We start from the raw sequence: 12,027 nt of genomic DNA on the forward strand, positions 1-12,027 counted from the left end.
TGGCTACCTATAAAATTTACAATAATATTTATTTTTCTAGCTCATTAGGAAGAGGAACATGACAAACCCACCTTCCCAAAAATGCTTGCCCTCAAGCAATACAGATTTGAATGCTCAAAGATTTCTGCAGCCTCTCAAGTAGCATTTTCTTCAAGAAGATTCTTCCCTCTCACCAAGTACTTTGTAATGCATTTCTTTCTTAACTTCCTTTCTCTAATGTCCAAAACTGTAAATGACACAAGGTGTTGTCCAATCATTTGTTTGAGAAATGACACATGGAAGACATTATGAATTTTGCACTCTTCTAGTAATCCTAGCTCATTAGCCATAGCTCCAACTGTTTGTACAATTTTGTATGGCCCATAAAAGTGTGTTTGAGCTTTTCCACTCCACTTATTCAAAAAGATGATTGCTTCTAGGACTGCAATCTTGAGAAACCATCTCCCTTAATTCAAAAGTATTCTTAGTTCTTGAAATATCCCTCTTAGGATTTCTAATTTAGAATGCCCAGATGTAAATACCCAAAACCAAATTTCCCAGATTTCATATTCAAAAATCAACCAATAATATGCACAGCTAGACAATAGAATATAACCTGAACTGAATAGTGATTACCACCTTAAGGGACTTAATCCAAGAAAATTCAGATCCTGATTTTATATAATTCTGATATACACTCTGAACTCAGAATTGGCTGATCGCACAGTTTGTTCTCAGATGCAAATAAATAATCAAGTAATGATCAACTGCAATTATTGACAGACTGTCTATATGCCAGCAATATCAAACAGTAAGATTATAGAGTCCTTGCGTAACAATATACATAGATCATATAAGGAACTGAATACATACATAAATTCCATCTTCCATCTACATTGACTCAGAAAACTTGCAAATTGATACAGACCAGTGGATTTGTACAAATAGTGATTATGAAAATGATCAGGTATAGCTATTGTATTGGCATTTAGGAACCCTGCTAGCAGATCTGGATATGAATGGCGCTCTGCTGGCAGATTAGATGGCGATTAGGTGCCTTGAAGTGGTGCCAAGCCTCCTCCATGATTGTATGCCTGCCGTGCCTTAGTCTATAGCCTGTGCGAATCTCCAAACCCCATTGCTACAGGTAGAGGTATCATCCTACCTAGAAGCAGCCACCTGAGGATTTTGTCCCAGGCAGAAGAAAATGTGCTCAAAGGCAAATTCTTGTAATTCCATGATGACCCAAAAGAGTCACGTAGTTCATATATATAGGCACCACCAAATAAAACTCCCACAGGTTGACCCAAAAGAAATAGAACAAACCTTGCACGTGGCAGCCCAAGAAAAATAATAAATAAACCTTGCACAAGTCGGCCTTGCACAGGATTAATATTTATTTTATTTATTATTTATTAATTTATTTATCTAATTAAACTATGTAAGCCGACCTTCTAAAAATAGGGGACATTACAGTTCTTGAAAAGAGACATGTCAATAGACATGTGATGCACTGCAATCTAACAGTACTCCCCCAAGTAGACAAATTTGATCCATACCTTTTACTGCACTAAAACTTGATTCCTTAAAATCCTTCCACCCATTTGTTGACTATTTCCATTTGGTCATCAGTCTATGGGTGGTAGCTCATTCTTCACGTGAGTGTACTGCCCACTAACTGAAACAATTTTGGCCAATTATACTTGAAAATCTACTATTACAATCACCTACAATTGATTTTGGCAGCCCATGGAGTCAACAAATTTCTCTGAAGAACAAATCTGCTACTTGTGGTGCCTTGTAATTTGCTGAAATAGGAAAGAAATGTGCATATTTTGTTAATTTATCCACTATCACATAAATAAATCCTTACCTTGTGTTTTTGAAAGTCCTGAGATAAAGTGCATGGACATACTTTCCCACGTTTGTTTAGGAGTGGGTGAGGGTTGAAGTAAATCGACTGGAAATGTCTGCTACAATTTGTTCTAGTAACAAGTAATGTCCCTATTTGGGATACCAAGAAATTACTCCTGAAAAGACAGTTTAAGTGTAATGTCCCCTAAGGGGACCCTCTTATATTCTGACCTAGTATCACAATTTTAGTGCATAGTAAATACAATAGAGGGACACTATTGTCAACTAAAGCTTAACTGGAACCTGCACAACAGGTTAGTCAACATTTCCGTTATGTTACAATAGATCATATATACAACAATCTTTATATATTGCCCAGTTTATATGAAGGATTCAACAACCCTTCTCTCCCTACACCTGTCCCCATTATGGAGCTCAAGGAGAATCACACAAGGCACCTCGAGTCTATCCCTCTCCAACAAGCCCAAGAGCACCAAGCACCTCGTCAACTTGGCCTCTTGGCCCACACTTGGGGTTGGCGTACCTGCTGGAGCCTAGTGCTCTTGCTTCCTTGTATTATCCCTCCATAATTATATGGTGAGATTGAAAGGTATTATAGACTCCATCATATAATTTACTTAATCGGCATATGAACACTTAGTGATAGAAAGGTATTATTACACTGTCATACATATTGCAGTCTATATTAATATTACTATTAAATTCTGCATAAGAAGATTATCAGGCGTTATATATTAAGCATACAAATTAAGCACATCCCCATGCATACCACCACGAACAAGGATTTTACTGCCTGTAACTTAGTAACAGTTCTGATCTGATCTGATCAATGGTGATGTCACTAGAGGCTTTTGATTCCTTTCCTTTATATCTCTCAATGTGAGGGAGAGGTCACACCTCTTCATCATGTATGCCCTTTGGCAAGAGACACACCCTTTCACCACTAGCACCCCTTGAAAGAGTGCAACTCTTTATTATTTCTGCCCTTTGAAAGGGAGACAACCTTTAACAATTGATTATTCAATACTTTGTTTATTCTTGATTGCCACCTTTTGATATATAGTCGCCATTTTTATTCTTTGCTTTAATCGTTGTTTGTCTTTAAACAAAATGCTGCCATTTGTACATCATAGAGTCGACCTTCAACAAATGATTTGTTTATTTAATAACGTACCAACATCACGTCCTTCTATGAATTCGCACTTAGTGAACAATCATCGTCTTTAAGTTTGTATTGGCTTGGATACTATTATCATTTATAAAGATAATACAAGGAGCTTTCTCAATATCAACAGTACTTTACGGAGTATTGTTTGGGGACATCATAAACAAGTGATACATTCACATACATAAATTGAGCACCTCTTCTTTCATGCATTTCCAAGAAAAACTCTCTCATCCACCTATATGTCTTGTAGAATCTTAGGTGTCCTACTAGGGTAGAATCATGATCTACTTCTAGAATTTTCCCTTTTAGTTTTGATTTAAATCTTTCTTGTTGTTTGTTGGTTGATAATGATGATATTTATGCTGGTCATACAGTTCAGAAGGAAAAGATTTAAGTTTTTTTGAGAAAGTGGTACAGGAAGAATGATGACACCTAAGAATTAAGTTTTTTTGGAAAAGACTTAACTTAGATGCAAAACAGGAAGATGGATGATACCTAAAGAGGAATGGGAAGATAGAAGATGTAATAGAAGGAAGTATTAAAGTAATATTGTAATATTAAGCATTTAATGGTCATCTAGTTAGTTTTAGTAAGTTTCCTTTCTATCTTTTGTTCTTTTATAGAAACATCGCTTGTACTCTCTATATAAGGAGCTTTCGTCTCCTTTATTAATATCGAATAATCAATTATCATTTCATGGTATCAGAGCTCAAAAAAAAATTGGCAAATTTTTTTATATAAAAATTTGTGGTCTTTACCTAGAAATTTTGAGAGGTTTTTGCCCAATTTTTTTAAAATTAAAATCGAGGGTTTCTGGTTTTTGGCAGACTTTTTTAGTAAAAAAATTACGTGGGTTTGCAGATCGTGGTTTGCCTAGAAACTTTTTTCTTTTCCGAAATTTTTGGTCGATTTTGTTAATAAAAATCGTGGGTTGCAAGTTGATTTGTTTCAATTGTGTGGGTTTTCTTCAGCGAATTGAGGGTTTCTTGCAAATCATAACCTGTTTTTGTTGAAAATTTGCAGGTTTTTACTTTTCAAAATCTGCATGTGTTTCTTCTGAAGGTCGCTAGGTCTCTTCCTCTGCGAATTGCAAATTTAGGCTGCTAAAAATCACACGACTGCATCAAGTTGTTGTAGAAGACAACTCATTTTTTCTGGTTTGTTTTTTCGCGCAACGTCTGGTATTTTCCACATGTCATATAGTATTTCTCTGTGCAACATCTGCTATTTTGCCACACGAAGGGCTTCTAGCCATATTGTGTAAGTTTATCTGCACGTGTGGGTGTTTTGTATCACTTTCTTCCACAACGATCTGATTTATTTCTGCGTGAAGAGTTTGTGTGAAGTTCTTTTCTTGCTCGCAATAGATTTCTACACTTTCCCTGCACGTTCGCAATATTTCTTTTTTGCACAATTTTTGGAAAAATCATGGGTGCCTAGATTTCTAAACATTGTGGATTTCCATGTGCTATGGCCAAGGTTATTTTGTTTTTGACAATTTTTCACAAAAATTGCGTGAGATTTTTGCTAGCACCATTTTTGCCTAATTTTTGACAAATCAAAGGTTTTTCATTTTTTGATCAATGCCTAGGGATTTGAGCTAGCAAGGTTTGACAATTTTTCCACAAAATCATGGTGCTCTCTTTTTGACAATTTTTGGATAAAATTGTGCTTTCTTGCAACTTGTTTTGTGTTGCACCTAGGGTTTCTAGGGTGAATGGTGTTCTTTTGCAAATGTTGACGTTCTTTTACAAAATCGTGGGTGTTGCTGTTTTTCTAAAGCAGTGGAGGGTTTTTGACCTGGTTTTCTTCTAACGATTTTCGAGAAAATTGTGGATTTTTAAATTTTTTGTACAATTTTTTAAAAATTAATAGTGCGTATCAGTTCTTTGCCAATTTTTTTATGAATAAAAAATCGAAGTTTTTTTACAACAAGTTTGCAATAAAGGCACACTAATCGACAAACATTCAAGAAATACTACGAAGGTTCAAAAAGCACATCAAGCCCCACAAAGGGTTCAAGAACTCCATGAAATTACTGAAAAACTCTATATTTGAAGTTAGTTAATGCTTCACCCTTAGTTTGAAACCAACTAGTGAGAGCCAACAATGGTTCCAAAACCACATAAAAGTGCTAACACACATGAAAGATCATAAACAAGAGTGTTGACAAATCCACTCAAATTTCTAACATGGTGTCAAGTCTCAACAGCTTCAAAACTAGCTTGAGAATGCTAACAAACACACTAAAGCACCTTCCAAACACATGGATTTAGCATTTTTGACACCCTAGTCACGTGTGAGGAACATGGGAACTACAAAAAAGCATACTTAGGGAACTTTTGATAAGGGGATCTCCATTTAATGTTTCTCCAATCGGATATTCATGATGGACTCATAGGATCAAGATACACACAAATGATGGTAAATTTGAGAGAACTTTGGCAATGTCAAATTGAGTCCTAACAGACTACAAATTTACAATTTGATTTTAGAGATTAGTTTAAATACAAGTAGCTAATAGTTTCTCTAATGTACTTGGTAAATACTAACTTGATATTTGTTTTGTAGTGAACACATTAAGTCAATTTGTGGTTGAGCCAAGGAAGTTCACTAGACAACAACAAAAAATGTGCCCCAATTCTTGAAGGGCACAATTGACCATGGATTGAAGTATGTTGGAAATGAATGTTAGTGTTATGTGGCTTTGTAGATTCAAACTAAGTGTATCATGCTTGTGCTAGGAAGAGCACTTTAGGGTTTTAATTCAGCTTGGGGTCAAAAATGATATCCTAGTTGAACAACAAGTAGTTGAAGCATTAAGTTCAACTAAAGTGAAGCATATAGCAGCTTCTATTAGTTGTCAAGCTATTTATCTTTGCAAAACTTACTAATCGGATATTGGGGCATGCAATAGTTTATTGTGAGAATTAGAGTTGCAACAAGCTATCTAAGAATCCATTGTTTCACGATCACTCCAAGCACATAAATATTTATTATCATTTTCTCAAAGACGGAGTTCAAAAGAAAGCAATCATTCTTCAATATGTTCATTCAAATGCGCAAGTTTGTCACGTCCCCTTTTTTAGGCAAATATTTTCAAGAACGCTTTAACCTATTATTTTAATTTTTGTAGGCTCTTGCGGTTTTACGAAAAAAATTATTTAATAATTTAACTTAAATTTTTCAAGAAGTATCTTTACGTTATATTCATGTAAAACAGCTTATGCTTTATTATTAAAATTTTATAAAGTATGACTAGGAATTGGATCAAAAAGTAATGTTTATAAAAAGTATTTCTAGACACTTCTTAAATTAAGTTTCCGAGGGAAAAGGAAAAAGCAGAATGGTATTAAATTCTCCTCACAAGGTTTCAAAAGGAGCTGGCTAGAGCGGACCACCATTGTTTGAGAACAAACCCACATTTATGAGATTGAACCCTTGTGTTCATTTTTTCTGCCCTAGAACGAAAACCCTCCTATTCATTGAGTAATTCCATCTAGGGGTTGCCTGTATGCTACAAGATTGGATTTGGGAACAAAAACCCTCATTTCCATTGAAGTGATTCCATTCAAGGGTCATCAATGTGCGAAAAAGATTGGAGTTGCAAATTTGAAGGTTTCATTAGTGTTCAATGTTTTCATTTTTCTAGTGTAAGTAGTTGAACAATGATTTCTAGTTTTGTGTCTTTCAAATTGATTAAGTTATTGAATATTTACTCGCTTAGCAACATTTGAATCATTGCTATTATAGTATAAATTATATGGCTGCACCTTTGTGAGAAGGCAGCATATTTTACAAATTTGTATACGGATCATTTGAGTAATCATTGAGGCTTTGCTCATAGGGCAATATCTACTATTTTGGCATTTTTAACCCTAATCACCTAGCATGAAACCAATTATTTACATTTATCATTTAGTCGTTCTTTATGTAGGCCGTATATGGTCCTTCAACCTGTTGCATACATGGAATCACATCGTTGGTATCTATATTTGCTACATCACCCTTTAAACGTGGCAGTGCCAATTTGGGAAGAAATCACTGCAATTTGATTGGGATTATGGGTTGTTAATACCAGCCATACCGTTTCTAATAAATATGATACAATTCTGCACAGTATTCTGGGTGTTAATTTCAGCCACACAATTTGTAGAAGAGGCCGTACCTTTCTGGTTATAACTGTTCAATTTTTACAGTATTTTCAGTGATATTTGGACAGTCATTTGAGTCTACAGACTCTGTTATTTCAATCTGGGCAAATTTTATTCATTATCAATATTTTGAGCAGCCACTTGAGGATTACATCAGTAGGTGTATCATACAGAGACTCTACTTCATTTAATAATATCAATGCTACCAATTGGTTAGTTGCTGATTTGTCTCTACAGCTGGACATATACACTGGTAATTGCAATCTCTTCATACCATTGTTAATTTATATGAGAGTTTGCTGCTACCATTTTAGTATTGAAATGATTATTTTAAAAATTGAATGATTCTCTTCCAGTTGAATTAGAGATGTTTCAATTTGGCACGCATAGCCACAAAATGATATTTTGCATTAATATCGTAAATGAATACTAGAAGGTTTACTACCAGATTCCTCATTAATGTCTGCATTGACATTGTAATGGAGATTGGATGGCATAGCCTACAAGATTTGCATTTTATTATTTTGATTTGATAGTTGCATGCTTGCTCTAGAAAGCCTGCCACCAAAGTCAACATACTTATCTTCCAGTTTTTGTATGAATTGTAAACTGAGCAGCTTGCCACAAATAAATGAAATATATATTGCTTATTGTTCACATCCTAGATACTGTATGCTCTCATCCTGCCCACACTAGGATCTTAGTGATCAGAAAGTGGTAGGTTTTGTGTTTGATTTTGAAATTTTGGTGAATTGAACTTATATCCCAATTAGGGGCATTACTAATCTGTAAACATTTTTAAAAACCCCGTCAAATGCTCGGTTTGAAACATTCAGAAATAAGTTGAATCGACGGAAAACACCATCGTTGTTAAGAGGAAGTTCTAGATTTTTGTCACTCAGTGTTACTGAGTACTACACATTAGAAGACTGACTTTATTTTAAGTGAGTTTTCTTCCTCAACTGGGTGCTTTTATGAGTTTAGTTTACATGCAGATTTTGAGAACTACTTTTGAAAGTCAAAGCTGCTGGAGTAAGAGAGATAATCAGACTATATTTAGGTGCTAATATCAGTTTCTTTTAGGTGCTTCTTTTATTGTCTTTATTATAGGCAACTAGGTCAATTTTAGAACTGTATTCGTGATAAAAGGAAAAATTTTAAAAAGGCACTTTGTTCTGATTTGAAATGCCAAGTTTATGGGTTACCATTATTTATGACATTGATGCATCCATATTTTTTTCTCAAAACTTTTCCCAGATTAATAAAAAATAAAAATAAAATATTTTTCAGCAAGTACAGAATTCTGATTTCAGTTTTATTGTTCAATCATTAGTCCTTTCAGAAGCCTGTGTAGGTTAGTGCACTCTGAACTGCAGATATGATCAAAGGTTAAGACAGTTTGTTTGAAACCCTATAGTGCAAAATCTGCATACCATGTGCTGTATTTTAACACAATTCATGATGCAATTCATATCCTAAAATTTATATATTTCAATGGATAGCCAGACCATTATGATTTATATGACCAATTAAACAAAGACGGTTCATTTAGTATGAACAAAGACATCTGAAGTCATAGTTTCAAGTAAATGAATACAATATGGAGTAAACTACCAAGAGCTTTTATAATTCAATAAGTAAAAAACTACACAAAACTTTCAATGATAGTAGTAAGTTATTACCCAGAGGAACTAACTCCAAACCGCTTGGTATCTGTTTCCAAGCAAACCTGATAAATAAATGAAATGAAAACTTCATCAACAAATAGGATAGATATAAAATAATAAGGATGTGCAAAAAACATCCAAAACACAATTGATATAACTGCATCTATAGAGCATGACAGACATTTTAAACAGTTACCTGTCCAGAAGAACTATCTAATGTGTGCCAAATTGGTCCTGTATGACCCTCCTCTTTAATTGGAAGTGTTACTGATCCAAGCACTGTACTTTTCCCAACTATATCCCAATCATAAATTGTTACATTAACCTAATAAAAAGGGTAAAAGGTTACAATATATTATCTCAAACTGAATTGGATTTAGTGGACTAAGAAAGATAATAATTAGAACTCCACTTTCATTGGTGATATCAGTCATTCATTAACACCCAACAATGGAATTGTTTCAAAAATTTGACTGTTATTGTGAAACACTGTAACAGGACAAAACATGCTCTGCCAGTTCTCGGTCTCCAATTAAACTCATAATCAAAATCTTAAAAGCAAAAAATGAATGGCAAAGTAAAACCTTATAAGATAATCACAAATGACTAAGGTATTGCTCTTAAAGAGGATTGGACCAGTTTTATATTTATAACCCTCTTAATTAACTATTATTACTCTGCTATGTTTGTCACTTAACTAGATTGCATATTGCTTTTCACCTTTCGAATGATTTTCTATATTATTTTAGTGCCCGCAAGCATGTAGCGTTGAACTAGAATGTAACTAGGTAATATGGTTTTGTTAAGGTGTGTTTCTCCAATCTCTACGACATCAGCTCATTGCCTTGCAGAAGTAGTTATCTATTGGGTCAATAACTACAGTTATTGTGGATATGCATCATGGGGCATCGATTGGTGCAAGGAGGGTGCTGAATAGTTGGTACCCCTTTAGGGGCTATCCAACACCCACGTTGCACCCATCCATCCATCATAGACTCGTCATGCAATACAATGTATAATTACAGTTATGTCTGCTAACCCTCTTAAACAACTATTATTGCTCCACTAAATTTGTCTCTTAACTTTAGTATTATTGCTCCGCTGAATTTTCTTATGCATGGCGCAAAATTTTCTACTCAACTATTATTAGTCCACTATCTTTATTTTTGCACCTGAAAATTTTTTCTAACAATATTGAAGATTGTATTAGTTTTTTATTTAGATTATGCTTAAGTGTTTCTCCTCCTATTTTATTGTTATTTAGATTTTTCTTAACTATTTTACCATTCCATTTACAGATTCAGTATAAATGGCATGAGAATTTGCAAAACTGATAAATGGTGAAAAAATTACAGCTCTGATTTACAAAACGCATGTAGCTTTTCACATTTTGAACAGTTTTCTATAATATTTTAGTGCCCGCAAGCATGTAGTGTTGAACTAGAGTGCTACTCGGTAATATGGTTGACTTCAGGTGTGTTTCTCCAATCTCCGCCACATCAGTTCATTGCCCTACAGAAGTTGTTATCTAGCGGGTCAATTGAAGAGCACACAGTTATACAGAGAGAAGTGGGGAGGGGCGGGGGGTGGTGGGTGGGTGAATCAGTATAACAACCAATTTCAACTTTTTCAACTTCGATCACAAGTATATAACTTATCTAATTAACATATTCATTGCATTCCCACATTCATGTGATCTGATTATTATGAACACAAATAGAACACAAGATATATACATGGAAACCCTTACGGGAGAAAACCATGGCAAATTAATGCCTACTAAAGGCACCAACCCCTATGTTTGTTTGTGAGCACCATCCCACTGGAAGCACCAACTCCCAAATTCTGTTTGTGAGCACCAACCCATTGGAAACACCAACTCCCAAATCTGATTTTACACCTTTACAATGTTGCTATAACAACAGATGATGGATTCTATTCTTCCCAAATTTCCTTCTTCAAACTGCTACAATCTCCTCCTAATAATTCTGATAAACTGATCACACTTACTCAAAAATCCTTCATAAATCTGCACACACAGTCATTCATTAATCTTCCATTAATATTTCATGTGTCTATACAAATCTTCAGAAATCTGCATTCAATAATCTTCTATAATATCTTCAATTTGCACATAAATCTTCTCTATAACTCTGCTATAAAACTTTCATAAGTCTGCCCATATAAAGCCTTCACAAATCTGGAATGATCTTCTGTATATTCTTATTCAGCATGTTAATGTTCCTTTTGTATATCTAAATAAATTTTCTTTATGTCTGCATATATAGTATATACTCTTTATATCTGCTCCGTCTTAATTTCTTATTCTGCTGGATACATCTTCATACAAACTTCCACACACTCATCCAAAATATATTCTCTTTATTTTATTCTTCACACTCAACAACTCACCCTTCATCGAATGAGTTGAGATTTCAATATATATCTTATTCACCCTTATATGGAGGGGTCTATTGGTAAAGTTTATTCATAACCAATGATTATGATTTGTTCACCTTAAAATCTTATAAAACATCAATTAAGATTACCGATCAATATTATGCCAAATCATATAATACCAAACGATTAATTACTCTAATCGTTTTTAATCTAACTATCAATTTTAATATTTGCTGATGAAGTCATTATAGTTTTGAATATTATTTTGACAGCCGATAAAGTTTTCAAGGAACTTGATCTATATCTTCCACGCATTTCCTTACTAAAGCTAATCGCACCTTCCCTTGAGTCAGTTATCTCATACTTCCAACCTAGACCATTGTCAAGTGTGTTGTGCATCATTGGTGGAAATGGAGAGGTCATTAACAATTCTTGTTTTGCATTTTTCAATCATCTCCCAATGGTGGACTTTAGACCCCTCAACAACAATTTGAGCATCCATATAATGGCGGAAATCAAAGGGTTCATCAACAATTATGCTAAGAGAACTTGATCATTTCCATCAAATGCAATACCTCAACAATAATTTCAAATCATAATTTGGTGGATTGAGCAGGGTCATCAACAATTTCACAATTTTCTCTCAAACTTAAACAGTTTACAATTTTTGGCGGGTTTGAGAGGGCAACCTACAATTTCAATGCATGAATAAAATCTCACCAAGAATATTGGTGTTCTTAAAGGTATAATCAACATTTCATTGAAATTGCAACATTTTTTACCT

At 34.3% G+C, this 12,027-nt stretch overlaps 1 protein-coding gene across 3 annotated transcripts in view; it reads right to left on the reverse strand.

Moving 5' to 3' along the window:
• Positions 1 to 12,027, reverse strand: part of LOC131038431 (BAG-associated GRAM protein 1) — a 214,435-nt gene that overhangs the window by 83,628 nt on the left and 118,780 nt on the right. For all 3 annotated transcript variants that reach the window (XM_057970869.2, XM_057970867.2, XM_057970870.1), the window contains 2 exons: positions 9,040 to 9,168; positions 8,859 to 8,905 (listed from right to left, as the gene is read on the reverse strand). In XM_057970869.2, the coding sequence (XP_057826852.1) occupies positions 8,859 to 8,905; positions 9,040 to 9,168 (176 nt within the window). The remainder of the gene's footprint in view (positions 1 to 8,858; positions 8,906 to 9,039; positions 9,169 to 12,027) is intronic.

Source organism: Cryptomeria japonica, chromosome 8 (assembly GCF_030272615.1).
Source record: "Cryptomeria japonica chromosome 8, Sugi_1.0, whole genome shotgun sequence".
Taxonomy (NCBI): Eukaryota; Viridiplantae; Streptophyta; class Pinopsida; order Cupressales; family Cupressaceae; genus Cryptomeria; species Cryptomeria japonica.